General features: G+C 49.0%; 1 protein-coding gene across 1 annotated transcript; it reads left to right on the top strand.

The window, feature by feature from the left end:
• The first annotated feature begins 1,381 nt into the window (after positions 1 to 1,381).
• RP1L1 (RP1 like 1) lies at positions 1,382 to 15,975 on the top strand. The gene is made up of 3 exons (XM_064584040.1): positions 1,382 to 2,003; positions 7,797 to 7,938; positions 9,516 to 15,975. Exons 1-3 carry the CDS (start codon positions 1,395 to 1,397, stop codon positions 14,669 to 14,671), a joined length of 5,907 nt encoding a protein of 1,968 aa, XP_064440110.1. The 5' UTR covers positions 1,382 to 1,394; the 3' UTR covers positions 14,672 to 15,975.
• The last annotated feature ends 892 nt before the right edge of the window (positions 15,976 to 16,867 follow it).

Raw genomic sequence — 16,867 nt, forward strand, 5'->3', positions numbered from 1 at the left:
CACCACTGAGCCATACGTGGGATTCGTGGCTACAGCAGGGAAGACCATGTTTACTTGCAGTGTGCACATCTATGAGGGTCCTGCTGTGGTCTGGACCATGTGGAAGTGGGGACGACTCTTTACCTAATCATAATTCATCAAGTGTCAGCTTAGTGACAGGATTAAGCACTATTACGAGGATCTGTGAAATATGGGCATTAGAAATCAGTGTGTATTTCCTGGATCCCTGATCTATGCCAAACATGGGGCTCAGAGCCCCGGGGAGTACAGGTTTGCTTCACAGGCTTGGGGTACTTGGCCAAGAAGGATACAGGCCAGGGATATAGGAAATGTCAGGGGAGTTGTACTGAAAATGGGGGTTGCCCCAGACTAGGCGGTTGGGGCAGGCTCCACAAAGGAGGGAATCCAAGGCAGGGTGCAGAAGAATGGGGGTTGCCATGTGGGGAGAGCCTCGGAACCAGGAGGCTAGATGGGAGTGGAGAACTCCTGTGGGAAAGAAGCAGGAGCTGAGGCTCTAAGGGGGAAGTCAGAAGGAAGCCTGAGGGACCCTTGAATTGTAGGGTAACAAGCCTGAGCTTCTTCTCCAGACACTGGGGAACCATTTGAAGGGTTTGGAGCATAGGAAATGCCCAGGTAAAAACTGGGTTTCAGGACAAATTGGCCAGCAGGTGCACAGAACAGAGCATGGCAATGACAGGGAGAGCCTGTGGGAGGCTTTTCCAAAGTCCCAGGCAAGACAATGGGGCTTTCCTGAAGTGGGACTAGAAATGAATACGTGGATGAAAGGGATCGACCCTATCAAGGCTGGGCTAAGCCCCCAGTCTCCCACGTCGATGGCAGTGGGCTGGGGTACTCTCCCATAGGGTCCATCATGCATCTTCCAAAGACTTTGGAGGGATGGGAGGAGGGGGGCATTCTTTCTACGTCAAAGCAAACATTACCAGATAATAAAGAGAAGACATGGTGGGTTACAAGTCTCCTTGTCTATACTCCTGTCCCAAGGGATTCTGCTCACCTGGCACCAGAAGACATGAATCCAGAGAGCTGGAAATTCCCCTGTTACACATGAGACCTGGCCCTATGCAGAATGAATATGGCTGCATGTTACAGGTGGGATCCACCAAGACACAGATTATGTCATTAACCTCCTGGGTCACACAGGTAGTAAGTGGGGTTTGGGATTTGAATTCATATCTATCTGGTACCAGACCTTTGGCCTTCCTTCTATTCCATCAAAATGGATTAACGAGCTTCTACGTAGCTGAGTGGTACAAAATTGGGATGGTCTGGAAGCACCTCTGTAACAAAGGGGAGAGAGGAAATGTAAACTCCCCTGGGTTGTCTCTGACTCTCCTCTTCCTCTGATCCATTCCAGCTGCCTGGGCCTCTCCACCATGAACAGCACCTTGAGGGATGCCCAGGCCCCAAGCCACCGTGAGTGCCTCCTGCCTTCCATGGCCCGGAACCCCTCTGTCACCCAGGTCACGCCAGCCAAGAAGATAACCTTCCTCAAGCGAGGGGATCCCCGGTTTGCTGGGGTTCGCTTGGCTGTTGACCAGCGCGTGTTCAAGAGCTTTGGCGCTCTGATGGACGAGCTCTCTCAGCGTGTGCCTCTCTCCTTTGGGGTGCGCTCTGTCACCACGCCCCGGGGCCTTCATGGCCTCAGTACCCTGGAACAGTTGGAAGATGGTGGCTGCTACCTCTGCTCTGATAAGAAGCCCCCCAAAACACCCAGTAGGCCAGTCTGGCCACAAAGGAGAAGCCCATCTGCTCAGCAGTCAAGGGATTTTGAAAGCCGATGTGAGGCACCAGGAACATCCTCTTCCTGCAAGGGTCCTAAGGCCCCAAGGAGGATAATGCTGGTTAAGAATGGAGACCCTAGATTCCAGCAGACAATGGTTCTCAGCCATAGAAATACAAGGAACCTGTCGGCCTTTCTCAGCAAAGCCTCAGATCTTCTGCACTTTCCTGTGAAGCAGGTGTACACGACAAGTGGGAAAAAGGTAGGCTGTTGGGGTATGCTATTTCCTTTAAAAAGCTCTCTGGACCTCAGATCAAAATACTTAGATGGAATGGGGAGGTTATTCTTTACAAAGAGGCACTGATTGCCTTGCTACTAATTAAAGGTGAATTAAAGGAGTGGAGACATGTAGTCAGTTAAGTAAGCAATTATTATTTGTATTTTGCTTACCGTTTAGTGAGTGCTTAGTGAGTGCCAGACACTGTGCTTTGCACACTTTTATTATTTTCTTATCCAATCCTTCTATTATCCAATACCATCTATTTCAGGGAGAGTTCAGTGCAGAAAACAAAAACTCCTCAAAGTACCTTGAGCAGAAAATAATCTAATGCAGGACATTAGGGGATTCCCAAATCTTTGGACAGCTGGAGGCATGAGCTCTAAGCTGGGTCTACAGGAATAGCTCCCAGCATTCTGCAGGAAGCTACTACCCTGCTTGAAGCTACTGTGATTATTGAGTTCAAGAATACTTCTCTATAGTGGCATCCAAGCTTATAAATCTGGGATCAGGAAACTGCCACAATTGCATCTTAACACTCTTGACATGCAGGAGCTTTGGGGTGCCGGGTCTAGCCTGCTGCCTGGGCTGCTATGGCCTTCTGGTACCCACACATTTGCTTCACAGCAACAACAACCAGAAGCGAGAAGAGATGGTGTCTGCCTCACTTGCTTTCCCAGACTTGATCAAATGCATCTAATTGATGGAGAACCCAATCTGCATATAGCCCGAACTGTGAAGAAGGCTAGGGAATAATTTTTGCCTTTCCAGCTCCTGCAGAACATGAATGTACACTGTAGGTGCACAGGATGGAGGATGGAGGTGGCTTGATCTAATCAACAGTTTCCCCATAATCTAATCCTATCACTACTTAACACCTGTGTACACTATTCTACCACTACTTAAATTTACAAGCCGCAGCTACAGCAGCATGTTCCCACCTAAGTATGTAGCTGTCTTTCCAACAATCAAAACATATTCGCCTTCCCCCCAGAGTCACATCAGCACTGTACCATCCATCCTCTGGGCACAAGCCCACCTTTGTAGCCTCTGTCTTAAGACTTAACTATCAAGTCACCAAAATACCTTATAAAAAGTGCTAGAGGGAGGCAAGGGCAAAACATAGAAAATTGATTCATGCCTAGCAGAGTTGTGAAGAAAACTAGGTTATCTACTGCAAGGCCATTGATGGTATTAGGTTTCCTTCTACTGTCCATTTCATGTTCCCTCTGCCCTCTGCCAGCACCTCAGCTGAATGTGGTTATGGATATGGTAGAATGGCTGGACCAATTCCATCATCTGAATTATGGTGCGTTTACTACGTGCTGCATGTGCTACATCATTCTTATGGACTCAGCCCTTGGAGGTCCTTCCTGAGCCGTTGTAGTCTTGTGTTAATTTTTAACCCTGAATATGGCAGCCACAGAAAGCACTCAAGGGATTCCCTGGGCTATAGATTACTTTCCCCCGACTCTATTTGCATAACAGCAACCCTATTCCCCCTAACCAAGTTTGAATAGGATCCAAACTCTCATTCTGAGAGACCCATTACAGAATCAATCACCCCATTCAACACAGAACCCCCCTGTTGCCTGTTGGTTCATTGTTGCAAGGATCCCCATATGGCCAAGTGACTGTCTCAACTTTCAGCTTCCCTGACTTGCTGTGTGTCTCCTGGTGGGAACATTTTCCCTTGGACCCAGAGACCTCCAAACTAGCAGAGCCTGAAGTTTTTGGGATGGGAAGCAAAATGTCTGTAGCTAGGTCATAGGTGTAATAGTGAAAGGAGCTGCTCATATTCCCACCCCTTAATTCGCAGGTATCTGTTGTCTGTGGAGAAACAGCACTATACTGTATCGTGGTTGCCAGTCCAGAGCACATATCACATCCTGCAAGATAATGCCTCAACATTATAAAGTGATTACTTTCAGTTGGTGCCCATAGAATGAGCCACCGTTCTATAAGTTATAGCTACTTTTGGGTGATGTAGTATATGGCTACACAGTGAATTCCATGGGTGTTAGTGCATTGCCTCAATTCTTTTGTTACAAAATCAGTTCTTTGGATAGAAGTAATCCTCATGGATTATGGCAATGATGAATGAGGTATTCAGTAAGTCCACGGAAGTATGTGGGCAAGGAAGAAAATACGTATTCAAAATTAGTGCCTATTCCAGTGAATCCACATTTCTGACTCTCCCCATGATGGAGGGGTTCAATGTCATTAGCTTCCCATGAGATGGCTTGCTGAGTACCTCAAGGTATGCTGCAAATCACAAGTGTTTTGGCACAAGTTTAGCATGGATCTCTGCTCTTAGAAGATTGGACCCTTAGCAGACATGGCAGTCAGACCCACATGAATAAGGTAGTTCACATTCCTAGTTCAAGTTTACTTTGTCACTCTGTTCATAATCAAGTTGAGCACACCTTGGGGTGGTTGGAGGAAAAGAATGACTAACATCCATTGAACAGGTCATTTGTCCACATGATTATCACCTTCTGGTGAGCATTCAATGGGACACAAATGTTCTCGTTCTCTAGGCACATTCTGGGAGACCCATTTACAGATTCTTCTCTAGAGTTCCTTGTCACCAGCCCTCCAGTCTTGTTCCTTCCAAGGCCTTGATTGTCGGATTGAACTGCTAACTCCTGCCTATGAATTGCCATAGAACCTCCTGCCATTGCTCCTTCCATGAAAAGTAGCCGATCAAATAACATTGTCCCCTGTACTTTCCTTCCCCACTGCCCTTTATGACCCCCAAGTGGGTCTGTAATGGTGCAACAGTCAACTTTTGACTTGTATCAGCATATCCTGTGAAATCATCTGAAACCCAGAATCAAATATTTTCTTCTTCAGTTAACTGGTCATAGGGAACTCCCCCAGGAAGTTTTAGGTGTGCGGGAAGGAAAGATGGCAATGCAGCAGAAGCAGGTGAACTGGGGGTGTGGCTCATGCAATTTACTTATGTCTTCCGTTCAAATGCCTGGAGCCTGATCTAGTACATGTCACCACCTCCTGATGATGGGGTCCTGCTTTGACACACTTGCTTTATGGCTTGACAGATCACACAACAATCATTTCAGTTGTATTTCAACAACTAGAAGGATCAGTTTCTGCAGCTGATGTTTGCTACAAGAGAAAAGAGATTCTTTTATAGTAGTAGAAGCACCTAGGTCCTCTGGCCATCCCTGAACTGAGAGTTTAGACCTCGAGCTTGCCATTTTCTTTAAGTCAGAGAAGCCAGCCTACTCCATAGTCCTTGAAGCTCTCATTCTCATTAGAAAGATCTATCATGACAGCCAGTGATTGTCAAAGTCCTGCTCTCAGTTAAGCACTGCATTCTACTATCAGAGGTGATCATTCAAGAACCTGTTTTATCACTTTTTGTCTTAGGCCACCAGTGTCGCATTATAACCAGACTATCACTGCCTTCAAACCCAATCAGGTCAAATAATTAATCCAAGACTCCTCCCCTTGAGGGTCTATTGCCTGCAACAACCTCTGATACTGTACATTGAATCAGTCATGATTCAGTATAGGAAACAGAAACCTCTGTACGTATCTTAAGCATGAAGAAATTATACGCAGAGAGTTTTGTGCTTAAAGATTGGAAAGCTGGAGGAGCGTAAGCTTGGTTTCTGGAAATAATTCCCAGAATATCACAGAATTGACCTATCTGGATAGATACCTCTAACACAATCAAGCAAGTGGGTTGTTGGGGTGATGTCCCTGGAATAATTGAGTTCAGTATTAGTCCACCATTGCTGTGGTCTGGAATGAGGCAGGTCATGTGCCACTGCTGTCTGTTGATATCCAGAAAGCTGGTGACTGGGTACTGGAAAAATGAGTGTGGCTTTTGCCATTGCAGCTGCACATGCCTCTTTATGTCTTTGACTTTTTTCTTGTGGCAACAGTCAAAAGCAAAAGAAAGATGGGTTCTACTTCACTGTCATTTCTCCTACCTTGTACCAGTGCATCTAATTATTGGAAATGATTTCATGGTTAGAAGTCTAGCTGCAAGGGAGTCCAGAAAATGTATATAGAGCTTTGTACACTCTGCCATACTGGAAATTACACCAGAAAGAGAGTAAAACAGAGGTTGACTAATCTAGGACATGACATCTACCACACAAACTCACAAGGCAATTCATGTTATTATTTCTTTTGTATAGGTAAGAAAATTGAGGCACAGAGGTTAAGTAATTGGCTCATAGTTGCATGGCTGGCAAATGATAGAATCGACATTAATAATGTCAGTCATAATGTAAGAAAACTCCTAAATTATGGCACATTTGCTATGTACCAGCATGTGCTTCATGCAGAGGATACAGAAAATAAGTCTAGGTCCCTACCTTCAATTAGCTACAGTTTAGTGGGTATGGCGAAATGGAGAGAGCAGGTACAGAAGTAAGTTAATTGGAGAAAAAAATATTAGTGTATTTTCTTATAGACTTAATGCAGAACTATTAGAGTTTCTGTAAACAAAATGGTCTCATTGCTCCCCAGGGCAGGCTGTGGCATGATTATCAGTTTTCAGGTCCTCAACTGGGTGAACACTCTCAATATACTCTCAATAACTCTCTTTTTTTGTGTGTGGATCCTAAACCTTGACCTTTTTCTAGAATGGAAGCATCATTTAACCCTGAGTTCTTTTTTTTCCTCCTTGGAAAAGTCTGATTTCCTAGAAGTATGACTACTCTAAATTGATAGACTTGGGTCAGGTAGTCCATTTGGCTTCTTGTTGTATAAGGGATATGAATACATTGATATGTCTCTATAAATTGATAGACTTGGGTCATGTTTGCATTTTTGTGATGCACTAGAGCTCTAAATCAACAAAGAAATGTGCTTAGTAGTTTGAAAGAAACTTCTAATCAACTAGGTTGAAAGATCTGGTGTACAGCTAATTTAATGTCATTTGTGGGGAGAGGATGCAAGAGTTCTCTTTTTCTCATTTCCTTGCTAATGAACATACCCTTCTAATTTGAGAAAATAAAGAAGAACAAATTCAGCCCTTTGAAGATGAAACTAAATCCCCCAACACTGCCAGTTACTATATAATGTCATAAATAGTGCAAAGTCTCACATGTGCCGTAGGGGCCTCAGGGCCATGTGAGATTTTTCTAAAAGCAGGGACTTGTTTCCTGGAATGCAATGTTGCCTGTTCAGCATCCAGCCCAGGATGTCCTAGGGTGGGTGGGAAAGGATGGCATAAGCCTCTGAGCAGGACCCTAGGGAATCATTGGAGGAGCCTGTAGAGAGAGCAGCCTTGCCCTTCCCTGTTCCAGAAGGGCTGAAAGCAGAGGTGATGGGCTCGAGATTATACTGGAAAACACAGATTGGACCCAGGAGAGAACTCTTTGTGAGAAGTGAGTGAGATAGTGAATCAGATCTCTATAGGGAAACTGGACGCCTTTCTGTTCTGGTTGCTTTAAAAAAAATACATATTCTGGAGGCTGCAAGGGTGGGCAGGGAAGCAGGCCAAAGACTTTTTGAAATGTTTTCCACCTGAGGCATCCAGAAGAACCCCTAAACCACAGGCCTTAAACCGGGTGGGGGGAGGGGTATATGGAGAGAAGAAGGTGATGGTGATAGGACCTCTGCCCCCAGCTAGTTATGGAGGTATTATGGCAAGTGGGTAGGACAGAATTCTGGGGTGAGATATGCAAACTTCAGGAAAGGGCCAGAGTGATGGGATTCTTCCTCTACCAATGTCTCCCTGGGTAGAAGAGGGGCTCTGCAAACCGGGCCTCCTAATTCAACACTCTCCTTCTTCAGGTGGACTCTCTGAAGGGTCTGCTCCGCAGTCCTTCAGTGCTAGTATGTGCTGGCTACGAGTCTTTCAAACCTCTGGCAATGGAAGATTCTAGAAGATACGGAACTGAAACTTTATCTGGGCAGACTCCAAGAAACAAAACCGGTGAGTTAGTTTTGGAGTTTTCCGAATTTTATTTGCCCTAGATAGTGGTTCAGTAGGACTAAGCAGATATCCTTTCTAGATAATTTTAAAAACCTGCCTTTTGGCCCAAATTTTTGGGTATCCCACTTTTTTGGGGTCACCCTTGCCTCTTCCTCTTTCTTACTGCCATCTACCTTAATTGGGTTGAAATTTGCCTGGTGTATGAGAGGGGGGAGTCTGGTATTTAAAGAAAATAGGGATTAGGAAATCTTGAACTCTAAATTTCTAGGATCTAAAATAAGCTTTATTAAGGACCATGATGGGCAAGACATTATGGAGGCAATGGACCATGGGTATGTGGCATTTGCACCTTTCAAGAGTCATAACTCCCTTAAACAACAGTAGAAGCCAAATGGACTAAAACTAACAATAACCATTGATCCTCCATCTATTCATCAGTCTATACATCTAACTGTATGTATATCTCTCCCAAAAGCCTACTATGTGCCAGAGTGTAGGTGTTGTTATTTAAAAACACATTATTTTAAAGGCATAATTAACAACTGCAGGTTGAAATTTTCAGCAAAATTATTGGAATGGAAATGGGCAAATTTGGTGAATAAACAAAATAATATCCTTTGTGAAAAGCTACTAAGAAATGACAATAATGGTATTAGTGATCACTGCATGCCAGGTGCTAGAGGTACAAGGACCTATTAGCCACAGAGCCCCCTTTGGAGTAGATCCTAGTCTCATTAGGTGCTTATGGAAGAGCAGAGCTTGGCGAAACCTTCTGTCTAGATGGACTCAAGTAGGGGGATCTGTTCTTTTGCTGGCCATAGGCTCAGCCTCCACTAGCCTTTTCTTCTTGCCAGTCAGGAGGAGATGAAATGAGAAAGTACTAAAGGCTTCATTCCTACTTGGGACCACTTCTTTCTTCCTTCAGTGGCTCCCTTTTCTTCTCTTTTTCATGGCTAGAGTGCAGGCTTGACTATCAAGACTTGCTATTGTGTGTCCAGGTCCTTCCTTGCAATCATTTATCAACCCCAAAGCTTGATGAGTGTTAGGATGATAAATCACCACTAATAACTGCAAAGCATCTTACAGTTTACAATCAGGCACCTTTACAGCAGCTTACTGATTTTGCTTCCTGTGTTGGGGGTGGGCATGAGCTGGGCCCAGAGTTAGCTCTGGGCCCTGCTGCTCTGCCTGCCAACTCTGTTGTCTATCGAAAACATACTTTGTGCTAACAACTCTGCAGAAAGTTTTACATGCATTGCCCTGCATCGTCAAAACAAACCTACCATTATTATTTTACAACTCAGTAAGGAGTCTCTGCCAAAAACAACACAGCAAGGAAATCGCAGCGTTGAGACTGAATTCAGATGCTAAGTTCATCTCACTAGGCTTTGCTGGTTCACAGATTGCAGACTGGATATTCATTCTAGAATGGTTTCTGCCCTTACTTTGTGGTTTTGGGGGTGGCAGGGGTATTTAAATGATGAAAGCCTCATGACTAGCCTTTATTCTCTGATCCTGAAGCTCCCCCTAGTAGCTCACTGTCTTTCCTCTTTTCTCTTACTTTCATCGTGTGCCAGGAAGCTGGGGGCCAAAGGCCAAGCAGAGTGTGATCCACTCAAGGTCCAGGTCGGGCAGCCAGCCACGGCGGTTTTCCTTGCTGTCAGAGAGGTCTGGTCTCAGCGACCCCCCGGTGTCCCTGCATCACGCTCAGACGGGCCCTGCTCCTGACAGACACCCTCAGGACACGCCTGCCCAGCTTGGCCCATTGGTGGCCAGTGACGATGTTGAGAAAAAGGTCCGCATGAACGAGGATGGCAGCCTGTCTGTAGAGATGAAAGTCCGCTTCCACCTACTTGGTGAGGACGCACTCCTGTGGTCCAGGAGGGTGGGGAGGGCCAGTGAGGAGGTCCCTGTCTTGGGGGAGGTGGACTCCCTCCACTGTGTGTGGGAGGATCACCCTGGGGGTTCCCCAGAGCCTGGGGCACAGGGACAGGGGCCCTGTGAGGCAGGATGTGAAGAAGCCCTTGGCCGAGGCCGGTGGCAGCCAGGCACCAGGTATGAGATCTGGATGAACCCCCTGTACTTCACCCAGGGAGAGGGGACAGCCTCTCGGAGGAGATCCAGGCTGACCCAACACTCCCATTCCAGGAGGCCCTGTAGCCAAGTGTTCACCAGTAGGAAAAGAAGCAGCGAGGACAGTGTCAGCCCTACCTCTAGGGACAGACCCCCCAAAGACTCTGAGCCAAACTCCTCCTGCTGGTCCAGGTCTCTGGAAGGCAGCGTGGACAGCTGCGACCTACATTCAGCCTCAGGGGCTGCCTCCTCCCAGAGGGGAGCAGGGTGGGAAGCTGGAAGCCCATCCTGGACTAGTGAGGGCCCAGGTCCACAGGAAGCAGGGCAGGGCAGCAGGGAGCCCCACAGCTGCCTGAAGCCCCAGACCCGAGGCACGGCAGGTGCTCTTTCTGACTCCTCGGAGAGTGCTGAGTCTCTCGAGGAGCCTAGTGAAAGGGGTAAGCGGCACCAGGGCTGCCTGAGCAAGACAAGGGCCGTGACTACTTCCCGGACAAAGGCCATTCAGGGGGAAGGCCCCAGTCCGCCCACGGTGAGTCCCTGGTCTTTGAGGAACGAGGACTCTCAGGCAGAGGACAGTGGACAGGGTACCAGGCACTCCCAGGCTAAGGGTAGGTCTGGGAGGAGACCACCCCTGGCTCCAGGTCATTCTGGCTCTGGGGACACTGCAGGCCATTCTCCACCTTCTGCCTCAGTCCCGGGCGGGAGGAGAAAGCAGGGGGGCAGAGTCAGTGCTGTGCCCTCACCCAGCATTTCTGGTCTCAGCCAAGGGGCTCAGAGAGGCCACCCCAGGCAGAACCACACCCAAAGGCATGCCCACCGCCCACCTGACTCACCTGTGCCCAGGCAAATGCCGGGACCGCCCAGCAGATACAGGGCCTGCCCAAATGGCTCAGCACCACCCCTTTCTGCAAGCTCACTCAGGGCCGGGAACCGGGCCTCCCAGGACACAGGGCCGCTCTCCTCTGCCTCTCTTCATTCCCAGTCTGCACAGGGGGTCTGCAGTGCTCTCATTACCCCTGTGAGCAATTCTGACTGTGCTTCCAATTTCTACCCCCCATACTCTCCCTCTGCTGAGACCGAAGGGGACCCTGAGTTCAGGGCACGCTCATTAGCTCCCACACCTTCCAACCCATCAGACTCTTTGAGCAGCCAAGCTGATGGTCTGGACAAAAAGGCAGGGGGCGGCATTCCCAAGCCTTCCCGGCCTTTAGTTCTGCCAGTTGGACAGTCCGAGGGAGGGATGCCGGGAGCCCACAGAGGCTGCGACTGCTCACCGATCAGCACATGCCTGTTCCACAGGACCCCCAGTGATAAGACTCATGCCCTGCAGACCGCCCAGCCACTGCGCAGCCAGGGGCCCTTCTCTGAGGTCCCCTTGGTATGCAGCAGATACTGTCCCACCCCGCCAAGGACATGGCCTTTTGTCAAGAAATACTCTTCGTGTCGCAGCAACCCCAGTGCTGACTGGGGGCCAGGCGGGGGAGAGCTGGGGGAGGGAAAGCTTGAGGCATGGTGCCCCTGGCCCCCCGGCTCTCAGTCAGGGGCCATGGGGAAAGCAGTCAGAGCCTCGAGAAGGGGCAGCTCCAGCTGTGGCCCCAGGTCTGGGAGAATATTCCAGGGAGAGAAGGTTGCTGGTGGAGGGGAAAGCCTAGAAGGGCAAGAGAGAGATAGCAGAATGGCGCTGGGTGCTCTGCCCCAAGCCTCACCAGATGCTGTGGTCCGCGAATGGCTGAGCAACATCCCAGTGGAGCCCATACCCATGAAATGTGAGATGGTGGGTGAGAGCACAGTTGTGGCAGGGGATGACCCAGAAGGCCCCAAGGAGGATCCTGTTGACAAACGTTCCCCAGAATGTCTGGGGGAGCCAACGCAGGTCAGACAACCGTCACACGAAGGGGCCGCCAGCGAGAGAGCAGAGCCAGACGGAGCCCTCCCGGTGACTGGTGATGCTCATCCCAAGTCAGAAGAGGATCTTCCTTGTAGCGGAGTTTCAGAAGACCCCAGGGAGGCTGGGTCAGGCAAAGGCATGGCCGTGGACTGTTCAGTGGGCCCGTGCGTGCTTCCGCACAAGGTCTCTGCCTCCATACAGATCATGAAAGCACTAATGGGCTCCAAGCAGGGCCGGCCCAGCAGCCTGCCCGAAGTGTCCAGCACAGCGGGCAGGAGGCTCAGCTGCTCTGCCCAGGCCCTTATCACCTGTCTTGCTGGGCTCCACTTCTTTGATGAAGACCTTGGGTCTCCCACTGGCAAAGTGAGGTTCATAGACTCTCCTCGGTACCAGGAGCTCCTGAGCACCTTCCAGGCCCTGTGGCCGGGGTGCGGCCTCAGGCGTGGTGAGCTGGACTCTGGCCTCTGGGAGCTTGGCTGGTGCCAGGCTCTGCCGGGCCTCAGGTCTGACGTCATGACGGAGGACTTCACACTGACATCCTCATCTGGTGTGGATGTTGGCAGTGGCTCCAGAGGCTCAGGGGAGGGCAATGGACCCTGTGCCATGGAGTGTGCCCTGGTCCCTGAGAGGGTAGCCCTGCCCTTGAAAATCCCCTCCCAGAGGCCTGATTCTAGAACCTCCGAGAACCAAGAGGATCCAGAAAACCAACAGCTGAGTGGTTCCACGGCCTCTTCAAATTCCCAAGCATGGGCTTGTGCCAGCAGAAAAGATGAGGCAGACAGAAACAGTGGGGGGCAGGTTCTGGGCAGGAACCTGGACCAAGTAGTTGAAAACACAATGCAAGAAGAGGAGGTACTGCTAGAGAAAGTCAGAGAAGAAAAAGAAATCGCAGCACTGCAAGGAGATGGTGTCCAGGGATTCCCAGAAGAGGGAAGAGTCATGGGACAAGAACTGTCAGAGGCCGACTCTCAGGATGGGGAGGGTTCACAGGAAGATAAGAGTGTGCAGGAAGAAGAGGCAGGAAGAGACCCTGCCTCCACTATACTTTGCCCTCCAGGAAAAAGAGAGAAACCCACAGAGCTCCCTAGAAGCCTCAGCGACAGGGATGCAAATGCCAGTGGCCCCCACCTGGAACCTGGTTTGGAGAAGCTGCCCAAAGCAGCTGAGACATGCCATGCGCAAGCCCAGGCCAAGTGCACCCAGGGGCCTAGGGAGACGAGCTCTTCTCCGGCCCGCAGAGTGTCTCTGGACCCTGAGCCCCTCTGGGTGTCCAAGTTGCTGAGGAAGATGGAGAAGGCCTTCATGGCCCACCTTGGCAGTGCCACCGCGGAGCTCCGAGCCCGCTGGAGCCTGCAGAACAATAGCCTGCTGGACCAGATGGTGGCAGAGCTGCAGCAGGACCTGGGCCTTCGGCTCCGAGATAGCACTGAGAAAGAGCTCCAGAAGATCTGGAGCCAGGCAGTGGGGAAGAGGCCGGGGCCGGCCCGGGAAGGCCTCAGGTGGGAGATGGCCCTGCAGATGGAGCAGCGCAGGCGCCGTCTCCAGGGCCTGAGGTACCTCTCGGCCTTCTCCGGGCCGGCTGGAAGCCAGGGGCCCGGCCCCTTCCCCACAGAGGAGGAGGATGCACCAAGCCTCAGCGGAGCCCTGGGGACCTGGCTGGTTGGGGAGGCCGAGGGGGAGGAGTTTTGTCCCTGTGAGGCCTGCATGAGGAAGAAAGTGATCCCCACGTCCCCGAAGGACACAACGGGGGCATCCAGGGCACCCATCCAAAAGGCCTTCGACCTGCAGCACCTTCTGCAGAAGAAGAAAGGGGCGTGTGCTCGTGGCGAGGCAGCAGAGGCAGCCCCCGAGAAGAGAGGGATGGAGCTGCTTCAGGGGGACCCCTTGGGGACAGGGACTGTCCAGGGGTCCACTGAAGGCCTGGAGCTGGGGTTAGACCAGGACCCTGGGACAGAGGGGTGGGGCGAGGGTGAGAACAGCCAGACCCTTGGCAAAGACGGAGACCCCCGAGGGAGGGAGGAGGAGGCAACTGCTCAGAAGAGAGAAGGGAGCACAGGAGCTGGACGAAGCAGTGTCCCAGAGGCAGCAGGTGGGGAGGAGCAGGGCTCTGGTGGGAAGGAAGAAAACACCGAGGAGGGCTCTGGGGCTGACACCGCCTTGGAAGGTGAAGCCTCTGGAGGAGGTGACCCAAGTCCAGGAGGACAGAACGATGGTGTCAAAACTGCAGAGGACCCGGAAGCTGAAGGAGAGGGGCAGCCAGAGTCGGGAGGGGGAAACCAAGGGGAGGAAGAAGGTAGCCCGCAGGTCGGCTGGGGACAGGGCCAGCCGGGTGAGACTTCTGGAAACAGAAGCCCAGATCAAGAGGGGAAGCCAGCACTGCCGCCTACCCCAGGTGGAGATAGCCCCTGCCGGAGGTCAGGCTGGAAAGCAGGTCTTGCCTCCTCCAGCACATCATCTCTGGGAAACTGCTCTCAGCTCTCTCAGAAAGGCTCTGTAGAAAAGCCTTTGAATGGAGACATGAGGAGCTTCGAAGAGGAGTCCAAGGTACTCCCTGGTCCAGAGAGAAAAGTCACAGATATGTACCCAGAAAGCTCCACTTCTGAGCAAGAAGAGGCCCCCTTGGGGCCAAGGACTCCAGAGCAGGAGGCAGGCGAGGCCTCTGGCCTAGAAGCTGAGAAGGTAGTTAAAACTTCTGCTTTCACAGAAAGGAGGTTTAAAAACCTCACCATGGACAGAACAGATGGCTTTGGCCACGATGACTTAGATTTCTAGAGATCCAGCCGCAAGGCAGTCATGAGTCTGTTTTTAACCTTTTGTCTACACACCTGAGCGTGGCTCGGTCCCCTGGAGATGTGCAAAGAGCTTGGAGAAAGATCAGGACTTGCCAAGGACACAGCCACACCATGCTGTCCTTGGGTTCTAAATTCTGGAGCTTCACAGGGCCCTGCTGGCCAATCCCATGCGTGGTGTGAAGGAGGGTTACCTCAGATCTGCCCTGTTATCCGAGGTCAGCTGGACCCCACCAGTTTCCTGGTGAGCCCAAAAGGATGGAACTGACTGGAAAAGTTCCAGGAGAGTTTTGTTTTGTGTTTGTTTTTTGCTCTCATTCTTTTGCCTATTGATCTCTGGTTATTTTTCTCCTTGGCCTCTCTTGGCATTCACCTCGTTCAACTTTGAGGTGTTTTTTTCTAGTCTTGAGTATATTTGGTGACTCTGCAGATGTGAATACTCGGAAGACACAGATAAATTCAGGGTCATTGGACAAAGTTTGTTCTCAGCCCCAAAGTCCAAGTGTATGTCCTTAATTCATATATATATTCATGAAAATACATATTGGTAATGGAAAAAATTGGGAAAGGCAAAATAAAGCAGGAAGAAGGAAAAGTAGTCATCCATAGTCCCATCACTCAGAGATGACTAATGTAACAGTTGCCTACAGTTCTTTCCCAATTTTTCCTAACGGTTTGATAGTTGAACTCATCCTTATACACTTCTTTTTTTATTTAACAATATAGGAATTTCCCCAGTTTATCTCAAAATCTTCACAAAACTTTTTTTCATAAAACTATTTTTAATGCCTGAATAATTTATTATGCAAACATAAAACACTTTACTTTGCCATTTTCCTAGTGTGGGCCATTTAGATGGGTTTCGTTATTTTTTTTTTTCTTAGCATTCTTCTGCCCGAACTGCAGATGATTTCCCTAGAATAGATTCCCAGGCGTGGAATTACTTAGCCAAAAATATCAGCTTTTTTCGAGGCTTTTGATATCATGCTGCCAAATTGCTTTTCTAAAGGTCTGTACTAATTTACATCACCTGGCCCACCATGAGCTCATCAGTGTTTGGTATAGCCATTAAAAATGAGAAATCTTTTGCTAATTTTATGGGCAAAAAATAGTACCTGACTTTAATGTGGTACTATTTTTGATATATTTGATTGCTAGTGAGATTAAAGAGTTTTCTGTTTATTAAAAAGCTATTTGCATATAAATTTTATGTGTATGCTTTTCACCCATTTTCAACTGGGATCCTAGCTTCTTTTTTTTTTTTTTTTTTTTGATGAATTGATTTACCTGTGCCCTTTATAATTTTTTGTTAATATTCTATTTATCATTTTTGAGATTTAAAAAAATAATGCCCTTTCTCTACATCGTTCCACAGCTAGCCTTGGACCGGGCCCTGCCTAAGTAGGGAGCTCCTGATGGGGCAGAATTTCTTTGACTGGTTCTCACCAGCATTCCTGCTCATATATGACCATTTTGTGTACTCGGAATTATTAAAGTAGAAGTCGATGCTACAAGGACAGGTATTGCTCCCTGGTTGTTTAAATGTAAATATTAATAATCAAAAGAAAGCAAAAATAAAAATAAGTAAAAAATTAAAAATAAGTGAATGTTGGGTGTAGGCCATGTCCTCATGCCTGCAGTCACCTGTTCTGTTTCTGAGTGCTGTAAATGTTCTTAATAAAATTTGGTGTGCTGTAAAGTTTTCTGTGGAGGTGATTATTCTTTTCCTTTTTTTTCTTAAGATTTTATTTATTTATTTTTTTGGGGGGGGGGAGAGGGAGCAGGCTAAGCAAACTCCACGCTGAGCACGGAGCCTGACTCAGGGCCTGATCCCAGGACCCTGAGATCGTGACCTGAGCCAAAATCAAGAGTTGGTTGCTTAATCAACTGAGCCACCCAGGTGCCATATGTGTCTGTGTATACACACACACACACACACACACACACACACACACACGCATGTGCTGGTGCCCTAGCCAGAAGTCCTCAGTGGAACAGATTGTATTGTGAGCTTGCTTTAAATATGGTGACATGCAGAGTTGTCCAGAACTTGTCACTGTTAGTTGACATGATGTATACACCATGCACTTCTTCTGTGGCTTGAGGTCCCCAGTCATCCCCTAAGAGATCTTCCAACCTTTGTGTTTCCTAATCTGACCTCCCCAAAGGACAGCCAGCC

The sequence above is a fragment of the Mirounga angustirostris genome, unplaced genomic scaffold, assembly GCF_029215605.1.
Source record: "Mirounga angustirostris isolate CCGP_5_RB_7025 unplaced genomic scaffold, mMirAng1.0.hap1 SCAF_2, whole genome shotgun sequence".
NCBI classification, from domain to species: Eukaryota; Metazoa; Chordata; class Mammalia; order Carnivora; family Phocidae; genus Mirounga; species Mirounga angustirostris.